General features: G+C 38.8%; 1 protein-coding gene across 1 annotated transcript in view; it reads left to right on the forward strand.

The window, feature by feature from the left end:
- The first annotated feature begins 431 nt into the window (after positions 1-431).
- Positions 432-25,798, forward strand: part of FSHR (follicle stimulating hormone receptor) — a 91,822-nt gene continuing 66,455 nt past the window's right edge. The window contains 2 exon segments of the mRNA XM_062571703.1: positions 432-482; positions 484-704. Coding sequence (XP_062427687.1) covers positions 432-482; positions 484-704 — 272 coding nt within the window.

A 25,798-nucleotide genomic window follows, 5' to 3' on the forward strand; every position in this document is an offset into this window, starting at 1 on the left:
TACTGTATAGCTTTTAACCTATAAAATCATTTATATAGCCTATAAAATACAAAAATAACACATTCCTTTTGCCGAGGAGCAACCTACCAATATGGACTCTAGGATCCATGAAAGGGAAACATAAATAGTACCTCTCCAGGGAGAAAAGAGCCTGGGCTGTAGAAAGTGAAAATGCTTTGCTCTTCCTTGGCCTTACCAAACAACACATGAAACAGCATAGCTGAAAAGAAAGACCCTTTTCTCAGTGGAGATATGCAGTGGTGTCAAAAGCCTTCTGGCTAGTTCAGTTAGGCCATGATTTCACTACTTAAATATAAAATAAGTCTGGCTTGGAAAAACAGCATTGCTTCTCTTTATCCCTACTCTAAGACCCTAAAGGATCATCAGGCCATGAACTGAAACTTGCATAGAAGTCATCCCCTAGGAATCACATGATTCATCACAGCTTTTAGGGCGGATCTTCAATTAAGGGAGTCACTCTTAGTTGCACAGGGAAGTGTCTGCAGTCCTTCCTTCTTGTTGAAGGAGAAGGGAACAGATGTAGAGACAGACATGTCTTTTATTTTTGCCTATTTGCTGGTTTTCCTGGCTGGCTGCTCTGGTTGTCAGCACCATGTGTGTCACTGCTCTGGCAGGGTATTTATTTGTCAGGAAAGCAAGGTGATCCAGATTCCTCGGGACATTCCCAAGAACTCCACTGAACTGTAAGTAGGGAGAGGGAATGGTTGCAAGCAGCGGCTTTGTTGTTGTCTCTTAAAATAAACTGCTGTTTGGCAAGACAAGAATCAAGTTTGCAGGGATTCACTCAGGAGACTTCTATCAGTTGTTTGAGAAGCACAGCACTTCCTCTGACATTCATTAAATTACAGCTTGATGTGTCTCTCCATTACTGTTATATTCATTTCAAGATCTCTGTTAAGAAAAGATATGATATGTTGCAATGCAAAGTGTAGACTAAACTTTAAACGCGTCTGCTTGGTACTGTGACAGTAATTTGAAGCATAAAGCCTGAGCTTTCTTTACAGCTTGCTTTAGCATTATTGAGATGTGTAGTACAACTTGTCTGTCCCAAACAACTTGATGAACATTTCTGTTGTACCGCAGGAACTTGCCACAGGTTTGTATTTATTTGCTGAGAAGAAACTTCTTGTTTTCATTTGAAATCATTAGATATTAAAAAAAAAAAAAGTATTCAGAGAGTGATTCTCCTATATCAAAGGAGCAGTGTGACTGCATTTGGTGAGAATGAACAATGTGAAGATACAGTACTGTTTTACTCAAGGGAGAGTTTTATCTATCTTAAAGCTACTCTTTAATTTCTGTAAAGTAACATGAACAGTGCTGCATAGCAGCTGTTTTCTGTGTCAGTAATGCAGGCTGGTAAGACAATTCACACAATGGCAAATACCTAACAGTCCAAGTGATTGTTTTTAATTTTTTTAAAGTAAGTTATATCACCTCGTGTAACACCAATTATACACACCCATAGCCATCTAACATCATTAAGACCCAAAGCAAAGTGAAAGCATTCATAACAACTGGAGCAACAAGTTTGGAGAGAGGGTACAAGGAGGAATGGTATGTAACTGGTTTGAAGAACATATCACTAGCCAGACCATAGTATATCAGTGCTATACTGTGCTGCAGGGTTTTCCTAGTGGAGAAGCTTCTTTTAATTGAAAAGATGTAGTCGTTAGTATGTAGTCGCTGAATAAACAGGATGGGTTAGACTGTGGTGAAAGCTTGAGAAAAATGTCTGAATTAAACTTTTGCTGACCTTCTGCAGTTAAATCAGCCTCACAACTAGAGGGAAAAATAATCTGTCTGTGATTTAGATCATCGAAATCGCAAGTGAGCCATACTCCAGGCATATACTGTTAATTTTGTTTAATTTTGCTTTGTTTTTTCTTCAGATTGCACAGTTAAGATCTGCCTTTGAGGGATTAAACAAAATAATTTACAATTATTTCTGAAAAGAAATAGTTTTGTGTCACCAAAAAGCACCTGTTAATAAGTGGAATTTGTTTGCAGTGGATACTTGTTAACTTTTTAAAGGTTTATTTGAGGTTGCTAATTTGCTAGTTTCTCAGCATAACTGTGTATTCCCTGAAACAGCTGGCTAGGACATTAGTGTATCTGAAAACAGGAAGTGAATCCTGTTATATAAATATTAGTGTTAGAATCTCTTCAGTTGATTCTCTTCTCATTTACACCTGCTCTTGGTTCTTCAGGAGATAATGCAGGTCCCATTGAATCAATGATAGCCCTGGGATTGATTTCATCATTGTGAAAGCTTTTGTCCACAAAAACTCAGTGATATTCCTTCTGATACACCAAATACTAATGTGAATAAAATTTGAGGCATTAGCTGAAGAGGTAAGTGTTGGATAAGCCTTAGATTTTCATGCAAGGGCAAAAGAGGGGCTAGGAAAAGGTGCCTTCCTGTAGACACATCTGTATGCTGAAGACCCAGTGAGTTGATTCAGCTGACTAAAATAAACTTTATTGCTCTAACTGCTATTGCAAATACGCTGTTGGCAACAGAGAATAAGCTTTCTTTACGCACCTTCAAAAAACCTCAAGGAGTCACAAGGCCTGTAAAACCAGTGTAACAGCTTGAGTATAGATGGCATAGGACACAAGCACAGACTTACTTCTACTGTAAGTACAGCTCCTGCATGGTATTTCTTTCATTTAGGAAATACTCATGAGAGCCTGCTGGATGCTGTAGTCTATTTACCTTTGACGTAAGGGAAGGGAGGTTCCTCCTCAGTAGGTTCTTCAGCTTCTCCACATGGCCTTGATAGCTTTCCTACTAATGTCACTTAGATGTTGAATAACGCACAGGTGAAAGCTTTAGAGAGATCAGGAGCCTGATAAGCCTCAGGTATGCCTGTAGGTGTGTTTGAAGAGAGTGTTTCTGTGTATTTTCTATTTCTGTGTGTTTCTGTCTGAGCACGACCGGTTCCTAAGTGACTACAATTGTACACGGCGACCAGCTGAATCACTTACGGAGAAAAGTCAGGATGAAAGTAAAAATATTGCCCGCATAGACCGATCAACTGTTATCTCTGTTCTTTGCCATGGACTTTTTTTTTTAAGGTACATGGCCTAACGGCTGCTGACACATACTGCCAGGATCTTATTTGTAACTGGTTTGCTGACAGTGAGAGCTTACACTGAACGGTTAGTGTGAGCTTTGCCACATGGTACCAGCGTTGAGATTTTTGCTGCTAGTTGGATTAGCGCCTGCTTTAGCACTTGTTTCAGAGCAGGAGGGGTTGGCAGTCTCATTTTGCGAGCGATTCCTGTTTGCACTTACCATGTTGCAACAGAGCTGGGATCAGAAACAGCGGGTTTTCATTCCTGTTCTTACTGCCGCGTCTACTCCTCAGCATGCAGGCCAAAATCTTGGGAGAGGAGTGTTATGCTTCTGTTTGTACGGTGTTACTCGCAGATTTGAGAACACTCTGCGGTTGGCATGCTCCAAATGTTTTCAGGAGGAGACTGTGGTGATTAGGTGTTTTGTTTTATAATATGTGCCTGGAAGAGGAGTTAGATAGAAGTATTTTTGGCATTTCTTGTAGTTACTGAAATGCCTGTGGGGAATAAAGATGGCTGTGATTATAATTCTGGAGGTAATCCATGAGAAACCAAAGGCAGAAAATTCAGATGGAAAATTTAGATTCATTGTAGCAAAATGTTAACTCTTAATCACCTCACAAAGTCAGAGAGTAAGGAAATAAGTGAGTCAGCAAGCACGTAGTCACCTAAAATAGAATAGTTTACTCCTTGAAGATTTAAAAGCTGTTCTTAAAAATCTAGTGTAAAGCTTTGTAATCCATCCTTCTGATTATTTACTAAGGTTTTGTATAGTCATTGGAGATCTTGCTCCAAAAAAGAAACACAAAAATAACTTGCTCTCGGAATAGAAGGGCTATTTCTTTACATTTAGTAACATACTTCAAGCAGAAATGTATCCATGTGTCTGTTGTTCACATTCAACTGGAAATACATTTGTATTTCCAGGAAATGCCAGGAAAATGTATGCATCTCTTGCAGTACCTTTCCTTGCTGTTAAGCTTCTCCTCTGCAAGGTATCTTGGATAACTTTCACAATATCCTGATGAAATAATGAGCTGCACCGCAGCAGTTGAGGTGCACCTTTTGGATGGCAGAATGTACTTCTTAGTTGACAAAATAAAGCTCAATACAAGGAAGCTTAAGAAGGGGAGTGAAAAAGGCTGCTTTGTCTAAGCCAACTTGCAATCATGTAAAGTTATGAGAGACAAATATTAACATTAATGTTTTACCCAAATACTGGCACGCATGCCTTTACAGAAAGTATCAGGAAGTCAGTTTTGACTGTATTATATTCATTATGCTCCTATCCAGAAATACGAATCAGGTCAGTGTACACTGAAGAGAAAATATTTCCAGTCCAGTTACTTTCCTAGTTTTCTGCTGTACCTGAACTTCGCTGTCCTGATGAGTAGCCCACTTTAGCAGGTATAATATTGATACAGCCACAGTAGCGTGGGTGTGTTGAGCGGTTGGTATATTCTGCCTGACTGATTCCAGGCAGAGCAGAGATGTTATAAGAAACTTTCAAGCATGGAGGCTCCTCAAAGAAAGCTTGCAAAGTTGGATTTGTGATTCAGCGAATTTAAAAATTCCTTTGTGAGCCTTTTTGTGGAAAAATGTTTAACATGTGAGCGTGCCAGAGATTTTAGCAGGTAAGTGGTGCCAGTTTTGGAAAGGAGCAGCTAGGATGATTAGAAACAACTACTGCTGATGTAGATGGCCAAGAGAGAGAGAGAAACTGCAGGCAGAATACATAAAGCTTGATCACAAGGTGCTTTGTATTTTAAAATCCATTCTCCACTAACTGGCTTAGCCATTGACACAGCAGTTTAAAAATATGTTATTTAGAATGTTTTATCCCTAGCATCTTCAAACTATAAACATTGGATTTTTTCATGCCCTCTACATAGGTGTTTTTGTACAATTGCTCAAGGATATTTATTTTAGACTATCAAGTCAAGGCTGAGTAGATGTCTGACCACTGAAACAGTGGCTGCCTTGAAATAGCAAATTCTGTGTTATGTATTAAATGAGTTAGATATGCTTTCCTGAGAAATAGGCTTCAATGTGAACAGTAACTGCAACACTATTATTGACAAATACAATTAGATTTTTTTATATATATTTTAACACACAGAGTTGAAACTATATTGTTATCTGCAGACAATTACAGTTCTTATTCAAGACTAGTGGACTAGTATTAATCTAAGAAAGAGCATGGAGAGGATAAACTAAATTAACAAAATAAAAACCCCTGAAGCCTTCAAGTGTGGGGGCTATTTCTGGTTAGTTATGTAGTTAATCAGTAAATCCATGTATTAACAGAAAGGCATGAGAATATTTGAGTAACTACAGCATACTAGATGTAATCTAAATCTTTTTTTTTCTTTAACAATCTCTTTCCATCAGGGGTAGAGCCAGAGATGGAGATAAACATTTACTGTTAGTGTTACATTCTTCTGTTTTCAAATTTATGATTGGCTAATTTTTTGAGGCAGAAGGCAGTAGAGATTGCTGTATGATGACTGGCTGTATATCACTGGAGAGGTACAATGTTTATACTGGTTCTATATTTTCATTGGGAGGATAAGAAATAAGCAGAACATAAGAGAGAATAAAGAAAAGGCCCAAGGAAGGAAGTGATACTAAAGAAGAATAACAAACTCTGCAGGGGAGATAATCAGCTAGTATGAATTATCAAATGTGTTTGTCTACAGAAAAATCCATCCAACTTCCAAAGCTCTGAAAAACCCTCTTCAGTGCAACATACCTCTGCAGCAATAGGAGTTGCTTTGCATTGCTGTAGACTCTGCTGGCTTACTCCTGATACAGCAGTACATAGGTTGACTTTCACCTGACTTACAGTTGCATGAAGTTCCAATCATTATGAGAGATCTCATTCATTCTGAAGATGTGTCTGCAGATGTATATACTGTATCTTTGAAATGCGTGTACATGCACCTAAAATGCAATTGCCAGCTCATAACTTCTTAAATCACTAAGCTTACCAAGGGAAAGACAGTGGAAAGGGGAAAGATAGGAACTGACTTTGTTTTGCATATAGCATTTAGAGGCTGACAAAGTCTTACCCCAGCCTGATGCCCTTCACTGGGCTACAGAAAGCCTTTCCTACTGTACCAGTGCTTCTGTAAGTTATGGCTTTTCCAGCGGCCACTGGTCCACACACAGAGAGAAGCAGAGCTGGTTCCACATAAAAAGACATGAAATCACATTGCAGCCTGCTTGGAGCAGCTCGCTTTGTGTTTTGCCTATCCAAAGAGTTGTCCCTAGGACAGTATGTTTCCGCTGCTCTCCATGCAAAGTTGTGGCTTTATTCTTCACTATCTCGGTTATTCATTTGAAGAGCTTGAGTCATACAGTGTTATGGTCATACAGAAGTGCACAGAAGAATATTCCAGTGTCTGTAGAATGGAAGTTACTGAAGCATTGCCATGTGATCTCTGAAAGCCCCGGTCTGTGAAAGGGCAAGTAATTCTAATTTGGAACTACAAGCCTGGGGAGAGAAATACTGGTCTTGGACTCTAGTGTTGAGGCGGTCTATTCTTATGTCTTCTTGGGTGAGAAAGAGACAAGTATTTTACAGAAGAATGACATTCAGAATCAAAGATTTGGATGAAGATTTGTTAACAAAGTAGATTCTGATTTCTGTGTTCATACTCAAATACTATTCTAAGCGTGCAGAGAGTTGGGCCCCGTGTCATATTTGCACATGTCATAGACCAGATGCATAACCTTGAATGGATTCTTGGGACTGGTCAGTATTTTGTCCTGAAAAAAGACTCCCTGTCAGACACTCTAGATATGTTCTACTTCACTTTTTCTCTTCATAAAGAATCGTAATTTGCCCATTGAACAAGATTGTTATCAATATTTTTTAATAAAATTTGGACGATTAAATCATATCTAGATATTGCATTTTTTTTCTCTCATCTCTAACAGGATGTCTTCATCTTGGGTGCCTCCCCCCCTCACATCTTGTTCCATTTTGTTATAATCTAGCATTTAACAATAATGTTATTCATGAAATGTGAGATGGTAAATACCAAGATTTAGTGCAGAGGCACAGCAAGAAAGAAAAGCTCTGTAAGATCAGAAATAAGTAGATCTTAATCTAAAATGTGGTTAAAATGGAGAAGCTGTTAAACCTAGGAGACATTGTAAAGTAGTATGGAATTAAGTCTTTTAATTCTGTGATAGGAATATGAATCACAAAATAGACTAGAAGAGTCATGAATTCACCAGTGTTATGTAGCAGTTAATTTTCCTTCGCCCTGAATGGTATGCCACACTAAACTCTTCAATGGTATAGATCATATCCTAGCTTCATTTACTCCCCTTACTATGACTTTGTAGAAATCATCAGTTTTCACTGCATGGTATTAAAATACTGTAGAGTTTGTTGCCTTCTCTCTTCTAACGCTGAATTGTATTAACGTCATCTCTCTCACCTCACAGGCAGGCCAAGACACATTGGTGTGGGGAATCAATATCCAAGATGTCACATTTCTTTTCAAATGTACTCTTCTCAAGGAATTCAATCTGGAACATTAAAAATGTCTTCTGTTGGAGACGGCTTCTCTATCATATGCTAGAAATACTGCGAAGATTGTTAGCTGGTAGAGTGAAGTATAGTTAGAACTCTAGGGTAAAATTTTGAAGAGTTGTTCTAAGTTTGAAAGACATAAGGCTTCTCAGGTGCTTATGTGCTTCTGTTGCAGTTGTTCAGCTTGGCTGACTTGCACTCTTGGCCCTTTTATAGGGAGCCCAGGGTATTTATACAGAGATGGATGCAGAAAGTTGTCTCTGTTGTGCTCTAATCTAACAGGATACAAGGTGTTGTACTCTGAGATGTGAAACCAGAACAGTTCACCCATTATCCACTTACCTGTATTTATCCATGCCATATACTTTCAGCTCCTCACTAAGATTTTATAAATGACTTCTTGGGAAGTTAACAGTTGATCACTTTCTGGATCTAGCCCTTTGCAAAGCCGTATCAGCATTGAAGTGCTGGAGAATAGAGTTGAATCTCCCTCAAAATCCAGGCCATGCTGCTTTTCTTTCTTTCTTTCTTTCTTCTTTTCCTTTTAAGAGAGAGAGAGAGTTCTGAAATATTTAGCCTTCTAGCAGTATTTCTAGCATATGATAGAGAAGCCGTCTCCAACAGAAGACATTTTTAATGTGCCAGATTGAATTCCTTGAAAAGAGTACATTTGAAAAGAAATGTGACATCTGATAAGCTTGTAGAAGGTCTGCTGTGCTGCTCAGGAGTCTTTCTTATAGGAACCAGAGGCTTCTAATCAGGTTGACATGTCACTGAAAATATTAGGTACATGGAAAACTCAGCAAGAGAGATAAAAGAGAATGGATGAGGAATGCTAGAGGAATAGAGAAAACAGTTATATAGAAGAGATCTAAAGTGAATATACTCTCCTGAACAGGATGACTGCTCTAAAGGCCCGCTGTTTGTCTGCGTGAGGGGGGTCTGCAAAGCCAAACTGAATTACCTAGCATAGTGAGAGAAACAAGTAAACTTCTGTTAGATGCCTAACTGAGGACTGAAAGAAGTTCATGTGAAGTTTGCTATCAAAGAATCTCTTCTAATTTTACAGCTTTTTAGTTAATTTTGCTTAACTTGCCCAAGTGTCCTTGTACAGGTAGCTAAAAGATAATTGGGATGGGTTCACAGCAGCTAATTTAAATTGTCATAGCTTCATCAACTTCAGTGGGGAGAACTAAGATCATTTTTGTTGTCTGGTGTTCAGGACCTCTGCCAGCCATGTGTTATTACTTTTGATAGCAGTTGATTGGTAATTAATGTGAGCGTGGTGGTAAACAAGATACTTCGGGCAGAGAAGACACGCATTATTTTTCATAATGGTCTATTAGTTTTATGCTATGCAGAGCAAGCACTTTGATAGAAAAAGCATTTTTCATTGTTTAAGGCCTCGACCTTTCCAGACAAAAACCTGTAGATTATTTCACAGTCTTTGCTTGTAGTTTGATTAGACTGCTCTTATTAGCAGTAAAACTTAAGTCATTAAAATGAAGCTTATTTGAAATTATAGGTCAGAGTCAAGCCTGAATTTCACATGCGACTGTAGAAAATGATTTTTTTCTAATTGTCTTGCATAAGCTGTAAAAAGGAGCCGAACTGCTGTCTTTACTGAGGTGCAGCTTCCTTGATTTCTGGGGTCTAGGGTCAGAATAACTTGTGATTTGTTTGCTTTGCATAATGTTTTCCTCCAAACAGCCTTACATGTTTCAGGGGCTCAGCCTGAAAGCTTCTTATCTCCTGTTACCTTATCAGGCCATTCTGTGTATTTGTTTCTTCTTAGCTAGAGGAGAATTTAAAGACTGTTATTATATACAAAGGGAGATATGTTTCTGAGTGAAGCAAAAACAGACTTCAAACCAACCGAGTATGAACGAGTCTTTGTTTTCGTAAGTATGCTTCCATAACTTCTCTGCTTTCTGAGGCTGTGTCATTGCCCTTAGTAGCTAACTAGCACGGTATCTTTGATAGTGCCATTTTCAAAACTTGGTATCGACAGAGCAGTCTAGACTTCAAATAAACCAGCTGGGTGAGCTGCAAGTTGAAGTTTTTGACTTCCGTCTGCTCTCTTACCTGCATTGGAATTGGAGCAGTCGCTAGTCAGCATTTTATCATATGACCCCTGGAAATCCTGCTGTGTAAATCCTGCCCTGATAATGATCCTGCTGACATAAAGTTTTCAGATAACAGGACTGAGGATGTCATTTCCGATTCAATTTCTTGTCCAAATATAGTCAGCTAGAATTAACTAATTTGTAAATATTTATTTGCAGCTAACCTGTGCATCTTGAGTGGTTTTCAAAAAACAAACAAACAGTGGTGGTGGGGGAGTTTTCTATGCTTGATTCATCCTTTGTTTAATATTGGGTTTCACTGTAGCACACTCAAATCATTTATTTTTTTAGTGTCAAAATTTCCTACCTTATACCTCAGATGGATGTTTTTAACCCAGAATGAGGAAACCATGTGGCAAGTTGTGCTGGTCATATTTAACAAATACTAAGAGAAACTTCCATGTCACATACATATTTTGCATACATTCTTGGTCTATGTAGTAGTCAGACTTTTTGCATCTCTGAAGCAGCAAGACTTGAACATGCTAGCTTAAGGGGAAGTTCATGACATTTTTAATAAAGTGGCATTAGCTTTTAATCCCAGATCCAAACAGAAGTATAAAATTAGAATCACACATTGGTCTGCCCTCATACCAGGACACACTGTCTGCTCTGAGCAGTGACAGTCTCAGTAGGAACTTTGTCAGGTCCTTTAGCTTTCAGCTTTCTTGAGATTAGTCTTAATCCATGATTCTGTGTTTAAAATTTGAGATAAGATTTCCCTTTCTCCCCACTTTTAGTAAATATGTACCTAAGCACTTGAGACAGAATCTCAGTATTTGGTTAAAATGCCCGGATCTAAATCTCTGCGCTCAAATGATCTCCGCACTCGAATAACGTTGGAGGCTGCTGCTCAATACTTGTCAGTGTAAGTAGGAGATCCTCATGTTTGTAATTCTGTTTAAATTCAGGTTACTTGCGTAAGGTATGGAAGAGTGTATCCTTTAGTTTATACTAGTTATCTAAGCCTGTTCAGCTGTTTTATTTCTAACTTTTTTCATTACTCCTTGGTACTGCCACAGTTACCAATCTTCTTAACTGTGGGTTAGTCCTCTGAAAAGGAAGTGAGGGAAGCATGCTGATCCTGGGTTGACAAAACCTTTCTGGCTGGTTGCTGCCCCTCGAGTCTGTCAGTGTCTCCAAGGGCAGACCTTGTGTCAGGCACTTTTCCAAAGTAGCCATCTGTGACCTGAAAAGTATGCCATAGCCTCCCAAACTTCCTATGCCTTGGACATCTTCCCAGGGTATGGGCATCTTCTTGTGCTTATTTCTAGTTTAAGCACCTTGGAAGGGGTGATGTTAGATGTAGGGGTTAGATGTGAAAGCAGGGAAACATTCCAACCAAAGGATTTATTTTTTATGAACAATTTTGTCGCAATAGAGCCCAATAAAAAAGTGCTCATCTTTTGGCCACGTTTTCTTATTTACTGTGGACCTGTTTTGTCTCTCCTGTGTGTCCTGATGCTGGTTAGTACTCTTGGCAGTGTAAATCCAGTTCTGCAAACTCTCACTTAGTTATCTCACTTAGCACAGTATAAAGCTGATATATGAGCAAGAGCTGCAGAATCCTAACTCGTAAGATGTTTGAGATTTCCCTTCTTCTAATCCCTTTGTTATCCCCTTCCCCGTGTTCCTTTAGACTTCAGAAACCATTCTTACGTCATCCTAATTTTACAGAACTTCTGTATTTATGCATGGCCCAAAATAAGTGTGATATTTAATATAAAAATTGAGAGAGATTTTCTTTTTTCATAATTGCAGACCATGGATCCTATTATATAAAAAAAATCAATCAGCAAAAATATTTCTTAATTTCATGCTTTGAGGGAATGAGCTCCCAGGCTGTTTTATCTATTTTTCCCTAGAATAAGCACCTGACAAGAGATTTAGGAAACACTGACTGAAAAATCATGAAGTTTCTGTGGAAACAGAACTCTTTCTACTCTTCTTCCTCCAGAGACTTTGTGTAGGGTGGAATATGGAGAGAATATGCTTTGAAATGCTGGTCAGCAAACTCAGGGATTTGAAATAGTAGTGTTTAATAATGAACTAGAATGACTTTGTGAAAATTAGAAGAGAAAGTGCGTTCTTGTTGCCTTAAGAGAGTTTCCAGCATCCCATAAACATATTCTGGATGTAAAACAGAACCGGGGATGCAATGGGATGACCATGAAGTGAACTCCCTTGCCCCGCCTTGAAAACAGATCCTAATAAGACAAGTGAAGGAGGTTTTGGTTGGGTGTATGTGTGCACTGCACTTATGCAGGGTGTATCTGTGCATTTAACATCTTCATCCATGGTTTTGACTTCAGACAAAGAAGACAACAATGAAAAACAGTAACATCTGTGGTAGGAATTGATGAAGTGGCCAAGGCTCAGGTGGAAGAGCAGTAGAGTGAAGGACTGTCTCCCTTTTCCTTTTGCTGAAACCAGGAACATGGAATGGGAATGAACCATATTTATTTATTTGCTTTTGGTTTTCTTAATCAAACAAGATCATCAAATGGCCAGTCTGAGAATTATAGATGTTTTCTTTACATGTCTTCTGAAACTGTTCTCATGGATTTATATTCTGTGCTATGCCTATTGCTTAGAAACAGTCCCTGGTATAACATTCTTGTCTACCTTTGGTTTTCAGAAGTTAAGATTTCACTGCTAACTTCAGGCTAAGCTTTGATTTCTTTTTTCACTTGTATCGTTATATGACATAAATATATTGGAATATATTGGTCTTCAGTGAGCACGTTTGGGAAAAGACTTTGTCAAAGGATGCAATATTCAACAGGGAGCACTTGCTACAGACCCTCACCTAGGTTAAGAGAGCAAATGCAGCTCCAGCAGTGGAAGCATTGTCCATGCTGATTTCTCTGGCATCTCCACGTCTTCCCAGCTGCAGAAAAGGAGCTCAGATCAGACCCGTTATTTTCCTCTTGGTAACTACTGGGAAATGATCAATTCTAAAGAGTCTCTCTTTTGAGTCCAGTCTCCGAGCAGGAAGATTTAGACATATGAAAATTTCTGAACAAACAAGATATAAAAAGGGGCTATAAAACCCCTTTTTTTAGATGAGGGCAGAGGGTTGACACTAAAAAATCTGCTTTGTCCCTGAAGTCCTCTTTGGTCAACAGAACTGCAGTGGATTTTTTTTTTTTTTTTTTTTTTTTTTTTTTTTTTTTTTTTTTGCCTTTGGAGCTTCGTAAAAGTACAGACTATGTCAGAAAATGATAGCAAAACAAGAAATGCCCCAACAGAACAACAACTCTCTCTAGGTGGAATTACTGATTTGGGGGATACTCACTGTATCCACAGCCCTGGAGCTATAATTTCCTATCTGCTGTATATTGTTGCCATGGCAGATGAAGCCCAAACCTCCTTTTTCAGCCCTCTGAAATAAGTGTTAGTGGCCGTTGTGAGGGAATACCGTACAATAAAATCTGGAGTTTGAATCCGCAAACATACACATCCTAATTGCTCACCCAAGCAGCTCCACTGTGTTCCAGTGGGATGGATCAGAGGTGTAAAACTATCCATCTGTGCATGTTTGCAGATTCAGGACTTCACATTGTTGCAGTAGACAGGAAACCACTTCAGGGAAGAATAAAATGGCTGTTGAAAGCACAAATTATATATATATATATCTGTGTGTGTGTATATATGTATGTATATATGTATGTATGCGTGTGTATATATGTATACATAATTGCTTAAATTTATGCTAAATTACTAGAGACTTGAATTCTGGGAGGTTTGGGGGGGAGTTGTTGTTGGTTTTGTTAATAAACCATGTGGAAATCTTACAATTTTCTTAGGACTTGCAAGACTTCTGAAATATTAGCAAGTCTTGTAACATTCCTGGTATGTAGGTAAACATAATTTTAGCCATTTTGCAGAAGTCTAATCTATGGGATGCAAAGGGCAAGCAATTTTTCAAGAGTATGGGGTCACGAATCAGTGACATAGATGGGGCCTGATTCAGCAGATCATACTCCTATGCCAATGTATTTCCATGTTCAAAAGAAAAAGAAAAAAATCTTGCATGTTTATATTCCTTTCTAATAACTATTTCTCATCACAGAAAGGCTTTGTGCTCAGCAGCACAGGATGCAGTTTTGAATCTCTGAAATAACAAAGTTGCTCTAATGCTTCGTAATATTGAGTGATACATGTACCATTTTGTTTTTTTTTTCCTCAAATGTATTTTTACTAACAAGATACCTCTTCAACATCATCTTTTCCACTGTCTTCGTTTCTATACTTTCCTTATATTTGTTTCTGTCACTTTAAAGACATCTGAGGTGGAGATTTTCATGGACATTTCAGTTACGGATAATTGTTAGATCTTTTGTTGTCAGTAGGGCTGCATGTGATGCACTAATTAGCAGGGTTTAGTCCCTTTACAAACGTGGGTGTTATCTATGAACATCTCCTTAGATATATCCCTTCATAAATATATGAATTTTATACATATACAAATATATACATGCACAAACACACAGGGTACATGTAGCAAATAACACCTTTTTGACTTTCATCATTTCTGTTTATGTTACTGCCAGGTTATATTAGTGTCATACCAGTGTAGTGCATGGGCTTAAAATTCAAGTTTTGGATTCAGTTTTCAAGCACTTCACCCTGGAAGTTAGCGTACATTCGTACAGTGCTTTGCTGAAACACTGTCCTAGCTCAACACGGGGATCTGCATCTCCAAGAAGTGCCTGTCAAGGCATACTTCCCATTAGAGGTACCATTCCCCTGGTCTAGCAGGGACAGCCTTGTAGCTTCAGGGTTCTGGAATAGCAGCAGCTTATATGTGCCATTTTATTTGTCTGTCAGAGATGTGAATGCTGTCTGGAAAAAATGCCCTCGTGCACTAAAAAGCAGGGAATCTGGCTCTTTATTCAAGGCTTTGAAAGTTTTTTTTTTGTTTGTTTTTTTTTTTTTTTCCTTTGTTTTAGGCTGCCAAGACGCGTCCTTGGTTTTAGGTGTAGGTTAATCTGCTTAATGTCCTCCAAGCTGAAAGAACATAGTGGTGGTTATCAGCTAAAATAGGGAATAAGGCAAGGGGGGCTTTAAAAGTTCCTATTCACATCTCCTGGAAGACTTTCTGCATTCCACAGAAAGCTTGTTAACCTTTGCTTTGGAGGGATGGGAAGCTGCTGTTTTTATTAGTAGTGCTTGACTTGCTAGCTGTAGCATACGTCTACAGTCATACAAAGGAATTTATAAATTTCTGTAAAGCCCCATATGCTGATATTGTACCTTCATGAATAACAGCTTAGACTCCAGCTAATACTGCATAGAAATACTCAAATTTGGTCCAAACTCAATAGATTCATGTGCGCTTTGCGTCTAAAAGTCCACAAGTCCCAGAAGTCTTAATCTTCAATATGTTACCTGTTTTTCATGAAACACTCCAAGGAAGGAAGGGAATACACCTAGACTGCGTGGACACCTAAATTTCACCTTCCTCTTGAAGTACTGCACAGCATCACTGTGGCAGCTTTCATGGCATTGAGTTCCATCAATTTGAAAGTCCTTTTTCGCTGTAAGAATATTTTGGTAGTTGCTATAATAGAACCCAACAACCTGCCTAATAGCATGCTTCCAAATTACATTTGGTTTGCACACTCATCCTGATGTTTTTTCATCTTGTTCGTTAAGAGAAAAAAAAAATTCCCTATGGCTTTTAAAGAAATGCTAGTGACTGAAAATACATTCTGAAAAAAAGGTATCAGACTGATCGCCAACCATTCTGTGCTCTCCAGTTGCTGGAATAGCAGTAGCCACAGTTTCAGAGGTTACTTCTGCCGGATGAGAGGATAGCAGCGAAAGGACGTGTGCCTCAGAGGATTACCCTTGAGTGCATGCTCAAAGCCAACGTTGAGTTGTGCCCTTCTGTACTTTCATTGCGTATTATTTGCTCTTCTGTAACTCAATATATATGCCCTAAATATTGGTTTGGTGAGTTATAACAACAGTTATTCAGACCATTATTTTTGCCAAAAGCAGCATAAAAGTAATCTTTTAAAAAGTGCAATCTAGTAAACAAAGCCATAGGAAATAAACATCTTTTACAACAGCCAAACTCAGAGCAAATGTTTGTTTTCCCATTGCTGCAAAGCATGCCTTATCCTGATAAAATAGGAGAGAATAGCCAGTATCATGCCCAGTATCTGAATAATCTATTTGCAAGAACAGATGTAGTTGTTACCTGAAAGAAAAATGGTGGAGACTGAAACGTAATAAACAAAAGTGTTGAAATACCAAGCACTACAACTAGCCCTGCAGCTCAAGGACTGTAAAATAATGGCAATTTTTCTCAACACAGTAATGAACTACAAAAGTCGTGAAGTCTCTTATTTCTTGCAAGGCCAGCTCATCTTTGAAACTTAAGTGACCTTTTACCATACAAACCAGCAAAAATATGAGATCATGCAAGGAGGCAGCAATTAGAGATCATCTCTTAAGTTGTGATACAGACCTTTGAAACACATCTGAGGGAAAACTTCTGATTCTGGAAGGGTGTGTGTGAAACTTTGCAATGATATTTCAGGTTTGGTGGTAACCCTGACTGTCATTTTTACTGGCCCTAGAGCAAAACCAAAGAGTTAAGTAAGTCTCTTGCAGTGAGTTCTATCAGCTAGATAAGATGTGCAGCACATAATGTACAGTACATTTGCTGATTGCAGATGTAGTCAAAGAAGAATGTAAGGTCAACTCATTTTTTTGTTAAAAGCTCTGATCGGGGCAATTCCATCTCTGCATAAAGAGATTATCATTACGTCACTGATCGGTTAACCTCTGTTCTCATTATTCAGGCGTACGCATGCAATAAAAAGTTTACACGATGCGTATTGGAAATCAGTGGAAGAATTCCTATTGATTTGCATTAGATTGTGCCATAATATTGGGCCTTGTGTTTTACTGTGTTACCTTAGCACTTGGTCATCGGTACTGAGGTGTCAGCTAGTAAAAGCTAAGGAGCCTCGGCAACATTTCTTCTCGTGTGACTCATAAATAGCTGCATATATAAAATGAGTCTATTAGACGAGGCTAAGTTCTTACACAATTTATACCTCTTTAATTATCTTTGGCAGAAGATAATTAAAAGCAAAGTTATCATTGCTTTTAATTAAGCAAACGTCCTTAGAACAGCAAGATGTGCTGCCTCATGCTTTATCCCTGCTGGAAATGTTTATTTCTGTTTTGAAATTTTAATATGAAATATCAGGAGGAATGAAGGAGAACAGAGGTTTCAAGTATCCTGACACCCAGTACTGTATATTATGTTTTCCAAACTCTACCTTCAAGGTGAGCAGTCAAGATAAGCCCCTGATCTGCAGCCCATCTAATTTGTTTTTCCATCATTTTCTTAACTTGGCTTGCATCCAATAATCGTTACAGTGTAAGTGACACTGCTGGGAAAATCATTTCTTCCTGACTGAATAGAAAATATACTGCACTTGAATCATAATTGGTATTGTGTTTATTTCATTGGACTTGTAGTCAACCCGTGACTTCTTTAGCTGAGGGAGTTCTGTGTCTTCTGGCAAAGGCACTGCCTGTTATAAAACATTATGAAAGTCACTTCTGATTGAATGCAATAAAAAACACTTAGGGATCTAAACTGATTTTTTTTTCTTTTTTTTTTCTTTTTTTTTTAAATGTTTAGTATTATGTCCTTGAAGATTTAAAAATATATATTTATTCTCTGAATATTTATTAGGAAGGTGGAACCATAGCTTTGAACCATGCTCATTGCTAGAGTAACTGAATGATTTTCAGTAGTACGTCAGTCACATATTCTATTATTATAAGGCTATTATTCCCTTTCACTGTTTATCTATAATTCAGCTGCAACAATGGAAAACACTCTTATGTACACACACACTCTTATGAGCACAAAGCTCATATAACTGATGCCAGCTATTCAGGCAGAGGATGAATGGGAGTTAACAGAGGTTATCAGTACCCTGCATTGTTCTCACACCTCTGGGATGTCATGCAGTGTGCCAGAAACCTCTTCAATTATGCTATATTTGATTAAATATTTTCAGGGCTGGTGGATTGTACTCAATTTAATTTTAATAAGAAAGTAATATCTCAGACAAAGAAAAGATTTTTTTTTTTTTTTTTTTTTTTTTTTTTTTTTTTTTTTTTTAATTAAGTGATTTAGTTTCCTATGGAGTGCTCATGCTCCAGAGCTAATGCTCAGAGTGCTTGGGATAAAAACTCTATCACAAGGGGAGTTCATGGTGACTTTTCTGTGATGAACGGTAGAAACCCTGCACATGCAGACCCATGTTACATACAGGTTGGTGACCTTGAGTTCAATTGAGACTTTAAAAGTTGCTTAGCACTGGAATATAATTTTCCTCCATTTCACTATTGGAGAGGGAGACTACTATTAAGCAAAAGAAGCTTTTTGAAGTAAGGTCCTCACTCTGTTTCCCGGAGGTAGCTGGGATACTCCCTTTTTTCCTCCCTTTTAGGGGATGTCTCTGTGCTGTAGTTTTTCAGTTTCACTGTGTAGTTCCAGATCAGTTCTTGCTGTGAGCACCCGTGCATCTCTGCGCAGGTGAAGGCGCTCCTGCAGAGCTGGGCCCCCATTGCTGAAACCTGCCCGTTGTTCTTGGTGAGGCAGCTCTGCTTTAGCAGAGCTGACCTGGAGCTGAAGCTAATAAGCTCAGCTGGACCCAAACTGTCCCTGCATAAAGCCATCTCATTTTCTGTAAATCAGTAGGTGAGATTAGAACAGCTGTGAAAAGCTAGAATTGCTTTAAACTATACAAATTTGTTTGGGAGCTGCTGATAACTTCAAGTTTTTATTTAGGAAAAAAGCATTATGCTTGTACATTCTCATTCAGTGGCAAAGTTCTTTGCAGAGATAACTGTTATTACACCTGTTTTACAAAGACATTAATGAGACAGAAATCCTCTTATCTTCTGGCAGCTAGGAGCAGAGCCTAAGTCTCTGGGATCCCAAACCCATGCTTGGTAGGGGAGAGAGCACAGCTTCCCTTGGGTAAAGTCCCACCACATAAAATGGGGCAAAAGGAAAACAAAGTTTTGCAAATGCCCTGTGCCTTCCCACTGCAGGTCCCCCTGCTTCCATCTAGTTGGAGACAGTGTCCAGCTGGTCATTCTTGTCCAGCTGTTTGGTGGAGAGCAAAATCCTGAGCTCTGCCTTCCAACAGCCCTTCCTGTTACATGGAGAACCATTTTTCCAAAAACTTGAGCAAGAATCTTTATACCTGAGCGTTTAATCCTATAGGTAGTGAAGAATATTTTGTGCTTGTTTGTCTGTTTGTGCCTGGCTTCAGGTAAATTTTTGCATTTACCTTGAGGTCAAAGGATTCAAAAATTCCTATTTCTTCTGCTGGGGAAAGGGAAAGGGGAGGCTATGTTTGTGTCTGGATAACACAGTTATCCAGGAGCAGTTACAGGCTCTGTATCCAACCCTATGTACAGCTGTTCTGAGAAATACACTGAAAAGCTGCAGGTGTATTCTTTTGCCACCTTATCTCCTTCAGACCAGAGATGACATCCCTTGGCTTATAATGATAAGCTACAGTCTTGATTGATTTGATCTGTGCTTTTGTCCCTCTTCATAATGTGAGCTATTGATTCTATTTATTAAAACTAATTTAGAAAACACAAACACTGAGTGCTCTGCTGTTCCAGATCAGGCTGCTCTGGGTGTTCTGATCTGAGGCTAATCCATTTGCTGCTGATTTATTTTCACTCTGTTTTCAAGCAGAGTCCTGCTCCGTATTTTATTTTTCTGTCCTCTGTTTCTCTCTAAGAGAAAAGGCATTTAATTTCACACCTCCAGTGAGAACAGAAGGGTCTAGATTCCTCTTTCTGATATATGAAGTGAGCTCAGGAAAATTTATATGGCTCACACTCATGCAGCTTTTGCTCAGATGGTGGCCCTCTGGCTACCACGTGGGCTCACAAGCTTCGTACTTCCCCAGCACTGAACAGCATTTTACTCCCTTCATCATATCTTTTGCTGTTGATGCAGTCAGCCGCATGCTAATTCTGGACCTGTAATGTAGGGAATTAAACGAGGGATCCTTCAGTTAGCTCTAAGATCCAAGAAAGCAGGATACACCCATTTTTTATTGTCCTGAATCAAAGCACTGCTTTTATTCGAAAAAGAAATCTAAGCATTTGCTTTAATGCACTCGCCTTGAAATGCTGGAGTGAATGGGACTTACCATGTTTCTGAATTTAAGACCCAGCAGAGGAACTCCTCTGCCTGCTTCCTCCCTGGAAGCACAGATTTATCTAAGTGCTGAGAGAGATTTTTTTTTTTTTTTATAAATACCTTTATTCAGATCTAAAAAAAAATCAAATAAAACCCTTGATATTAAGAGCAAAACAAAAGCAAAAATAAAGCCTTAAGGAGTTAGACACCTTTTAGCATCAAGCTAAAATTCAGGCTTAGGCTAAGTATCAGCATTCATTGACTTAATGGTATTCATTAATTGTCCATGCATTCATTTTATTTACTTAGCGTATTCATTTATTTGTCAGTGCATTTTGCTGGTGATGCTATTATAATAATCTTTCTCTTGATCTTAGACCATTGTTTTAGATTTCAGCTTCTAAATTCTTTAGTTAAAAGATACTGGGATGCTCCTGCTCGAGCAAGGACTACATATTGGGTCTGCATCTACTGCATCTCAGAGTGTTTATTGAGATAGCGTATTCTTCCTGCAATAAAAACACTGATAGGCTGTTACTAGTTTATCCTGAAGCCTGCTTGGTCATCCTCAGAGACTACTGCCTCTGATTTCTTGGAAATATGCCATAATTATCAACTGGAATTAATTAGACAGAACATAAACTTAGATGTCTTCATAAGGAAAGTGTGTATAGGTAATAGGCTCTGAAACCTTAGCCTGCTTTTAAAAATGCTACGCAGTACTTTGAAATTGATATAGAGCTAGAAGGATGGAGTCCATATTGCTGAATATAGCTTTGTAGGTTAGAAATATCTTATGTAGTGCACTAAGAAGATACCTTTGGTTTGGTCCTATCTCAATAGCCATAGATGTAGTATTGATTGGATACATCCTACAACCAACGTTTAAGCAAAAAAGCAACTGTTCAGACACTGTGTGAAAGCTAAGGCCTGCAACTTGTTTACAATGTGATCCAGTCCAAAAACTTCACAAAGATGTTGTACAGCATGGCAAGGATCTTCTGCAGGTGGTCAGCAGCTCAGACCGGGCCCTTGAACACCAGCAAATGGCATGCTAAATCCTCTTTCCCTAGTCCTCTCACCTGCCCCCACACTGAAGGGTAGGGCTACTTGCCCAGTGTGGTCCAGATGTTGGAGTAGGTTTTCCTCTGTAGAAAGGTAGCCCATCCTTTAGCTGCTGTCTCCCTCCAATGCTAGAACCAGCCAAGCATCCTGCATACAAAAAGGATTTTTAAGAGGTACTAAGGGTAGAGTAAGAATCAGGAAGCAATTAGATGTGTTACTACAATATTCCCCCAACCTCCAACTACTTTCAGTGCTGGTCTTGAGGCTTGTTATTTATGTTTAGTTACTCTGAATTCTTTCTCCTCAAATTGTTTGTTCAGTCTACGCTTTAACCTATGCCTACTTTTTGCATCTATGCAAGCTGTACGAAGGACTTCTACCAGTCCACACGCGTTGCGTGAAGAACCACCTCCTCCTGTATGCTTTGAGTATAGCTGCCTCTAGTTTCACGTGATGCATCGCAACATTGGTAATGGAAGACATGGTAAAAAAACTAATTCTTGTCTACTCTCTCAGATGTTTTATAGATCTTTTTTATAAAACCCTTATGTTTTTCAGGCTGAAAAGTCCTGACCAGATTGATTATTCCTCTAATGGAAGCCATTTCTTGTCTTTGATGAACCTCATTGTCCTTCTCTTTGCCTTTTCTAATGTTAATATACCCCTTCTGAGATAAAGGGGCCAGAACTGCACCCTTTACTCAAAGGCTATGTGAACCACTATCTTTACCATAGAAAAGAGGGAGGAAGGTATTGGAAGTGCGAAATGCATGGAAAGCTTAAGCATTTGGAGTATTATGAGCCTGAGTCTGCTTTGCAGTACTGAAAAGAAATCCATTCTATCTACTGCCATCACCACTCAGAGATGCCACGTTCATGTCATCCACAAGCTGTGAGGCAAAGAGGATATTGCCTTTCAGTTAGTAACTTGCTTCTTTAAGCACCTAATGTATGATAAAAGAAATTCTGGTGTGGCTGAGTTTCCGATTCTCTGACTATTTTGCAGCAGATCAGATATTGCAGCCTGATACAACCAGTGTAAAAGAGCCAACTTGAAAGAAAAATGGTTTGAGAAAAGTGATTGGGATTAAGAAGAATATAGGGGTGAGAGAGACAGGGACAACTGCAAGTTCTGGACAGTTGCAACACATTTTGTCTGTTTTTACAAAAATTGCCAAAATTATGTAGCAAGGGAGCTGGTGGAGAGCTAGAGCATTTTTTAAATATTTTTATTATTAAAGTAAGCGAAATAAGACTTTGATGCCGTGGTATTTATTTTTTTAAAATGTCCTGTAGAGCCACTTCTGTGAAATGAAATAGGAGTATGAATGCAGCTCTGAAAACATTACCCCGGCTTCAGTTTTACACTTTGTCTGATCTGCTGATACTTGGAAGAGAGTAATCCTTTAATTGTTTTGACCTAATGAGTAACTTTTTTTTAATATACAAAACCTTACACGAACTGTAAAGATTAAAGAATGGGAAATATTTCAGCATTTCAATGGCAAAGAGATTGACTGTTTCTAAGGGGGCTACAATAGACGGTGTTTGCTTTGGTTTTGTTTTGCGCACGTTGAAACACCATCCTCATTTTGGCAAAGTTGTGGTGAGGATTCTTTGCCACTTTGACATATATCTCAGTGGAGATCTTTATTATTAGTTAGCCAGTAAAGAAAAAACAAAAAAAAAGCTGTAATAATACAGAAGAATTTTATCCTGTGAGTATGTGTTGGGACTTGAAATGAGACTTCTTTAAGGGTCAGTTCTTGGTAGGCCCTCAATACATGTCAGTGGGAGAAAGCATTTGCTTGCTGAACTGCATAATGATGATAAGGGCAGGCGTTTTGAACATGAGAGCTGGAGTTTATGAAGTGTTAGGAAGTTGGGGAGTGAAATAAAGATGAGAAAAACAGGAAAGGGAACAGTTATTAGAAGTTTCCTTATGAAGAAAGAAGCAATGGGCTGGATCAAAGATCTCCCTAGCCTAGCATCCTGGTAATCTCAGATAATTGTGCACCATCAGAACCCTCTCCAGCTATGTCTGGCTAGGACATCTTGAGCAGAGTGGCATCTTCATAGTTAACTTTTCACATATTTTGCATTCATGAATTTATCCAGTTCTTTTTGAATATCTACCATCCTCAGTGTCCTATGGCAGGGAGTTGCACAGCTTAGCTACATGTTATAGGAAGAAGAAAGTCCTCCTGCTAGTTTTCACCTAGCTCTTATCTTGCTACCCTAGTTATCACCACATTTGTCACCTCGTTGTTCACTCCCCTTCCAGACCATTTATGACTATGGTAAGCAGGCTCAATGCTGGTCTCTGGGGGACTCTATTCATGACCTACCTTCAATCTGAAAAATAACCACTATAGCTATCCTTGTTTCTTCTACTCAGGTTTTATCCAATTGTAAGCAAGAAGTTGCTTACTGTAGTTACTCAAAGATCTCATAATTCAGGAAAGCTGACCTAAGGGTATATAGGAAGGAGGCAGAATTATAGCTCTCATCTAATGAGGTTAGATGTTGAAAAGGATATATTTCCCTAAGTGTATCTGTTCAGCTCTTCCTTGAAAGACGCTCACAGCCTCTTGTTGTGCCATAGGTAGGTCTGGTTTGTCCCATCTGTTTCACCACTCTGTCACCCTATTTAACAGAACCATGTAGGTTTAAGTGCTCTGCAGAAGGTTCATGTTCAAGAAGCACTCTGAAGGTGAAAGTACAAAGCATCCATTTATTCTGAACATAAGCCAGTGTTTCAGTTGCCAGTGTTGTCAGGCTGGCAACATTTTGAAGCAGTAACATTTGTTTTCAAATGTTTTAAAGATCTGTGCAGGACGCTAGTTTTTATTTGTGTATTACTGGGAAAAGACCTGCTAATATTCTAATAAAATAAGTGTTTCCCTGGGTGGTAGCTAGTAGATGTGCTGAGAAGAGTTCTTGATATGGAAACTATACAGCTAGTAAGAAAACCAGTAATGTGGAAATATGTGATGAGTACTGATTGTAAACTGAATGTTTTAATTGCACTTGAAATTATGTTTTTGGTTTTTTATTAAAAAATAACACCATGTATTTGCTGTTTGGTTGATAAGACTTAGCAGTAAAGTGGACCAACTGCTTAGGATTTTCCCAGAGAAGCTGATATCTGAGTTAAGGGGAAGGTGACCTTCAGTTACCAAATATTCACAGAACTGCTTTTTAAGATGCTGTCTGTGTTGCCAAGTATTGGGCATATATACAGCAAAGCATCGCAGGTTTCATGGAGAACCTCATCCCAGCTGTTTTCGTTGTATTGCGAGGACTACAGACTCTTTTACGCACTCAGGAGCCTCTTGCCCATGTTAATCTTGTTAATCCTCCCATTCTCAATGTGCTGTATAGTTCATAATTGTGCACAGACAATAGCACTTACAAGAACCAGCTTCTTCATCCCTGGCAATACTCAGCTGAGAGATCCAGTGAGAGAAAGGCCTAGCTGAAGGTGATGAACAAGAGGTTTTGCTTCTTTTCGTGGCTCTACAGTACTGGAAGGCCTGAATTTTTCCACTTTGTTACTCAGTGTTGGATATTTCAAAACCTAGGTATTTAAAATTCAAACGTTCACCTTCGTATGTAAGGAGGAAGTGTACCACTCATCACAGTGAGAGAGATGCGGGAGCATCTGACAGAGCCTAAACATATTTCTAAATTAACTGCGTAAACACAAGTCTAGCTGGTGCCCTCAGAATAGCAGAGCATGAGTGGCTGGCATTTGGGACCCCTCTTTGGAAGATGCTATTATCTCAAGACTGCCGGTTAAATTAGTTGTGTTTGGCACTCAAGGTGCTTTTTGGAAGAACCATTACATACAAGAGAGCAGAGAGAATATTTACATTTACAGAGCTCATGCTGTGAACCAGAAGAAATAGAGTGTGATCAAAGTCTCCAGGTGCTGTTCCTTATATGGCTTCTGAAAGTTCTGGCATCAGAGAGTTTAAGGTCTTTCATTACAAGTTCAAACAAGCCTCTGGAGATATCTAAATGAATCCAAATATTCGGTGGGGGCCCTCCTACTTAGTATACTGTGTGTGCGCTAATTAAAGAAACTGACGGTGGGTTTCTCTCACTTTTTATTTTATTAATAATTTATGATATTTCAGTTGTGTCCAATTAAACAAGATAGGTATAGAATCTGTGAGAATATAGAAGGTCAAAGGGAGGTAAAAAGTAAACTCCTCGTTAAGGAATTTGTCCAAATGAAGTAAAAGAGGTAAGCTACTTCGTGTTTTGTCACAGTGATATTTCAGCAGCATCTTTTGCAGAAACACTTGCTCCTTAAAGGAAGTTTTACCTTTGGCAAGAAATCTGCAACTTACAGAATTTTGTCCCTAGACAGTTTGTCTTGGTCAATGAAAATAGCATCATGTATGGAGGGCCTACCAACATAGAAAGTCCTGAAATCTTAGAGGTAGGAACACTACACACAAATAACATTTTTAACCTTTCTGATGTGACCTCAACTAATGAACAAACCACTGTCCTCAGCCTGCTAAGGAGTAAGACCTTTCTTGACACATTGTTGGGACAGGAAAAGAGTTGAAATGACCAGCGGTGAGTGAGCAGGATGACCATTCTTGTTCTGAATCAAAAGAAAGTTTTGAAGAAGACAGTCATACCAGGAGGAGGGGGAAATTGGTTGGATTCTAGACATTTCCCATAACCCTATTTACCTTGACAAGTTGACCGCAGAAAAGATCACAAATTA

This window comes from Rhea pennata, chromosome 3, assembly GCF_028389875.1.
Source record: "Rhea pennata isolate bPtePen1 chromosome 3, bPtePen1.pri, whole genome shotgun sequence".
NCBI classification, from domain to species: Eukaryota; Metazoa; Chordata; class Aves; order Rheiformes; family Rheidae; genus Rhea; species Rhea pennata.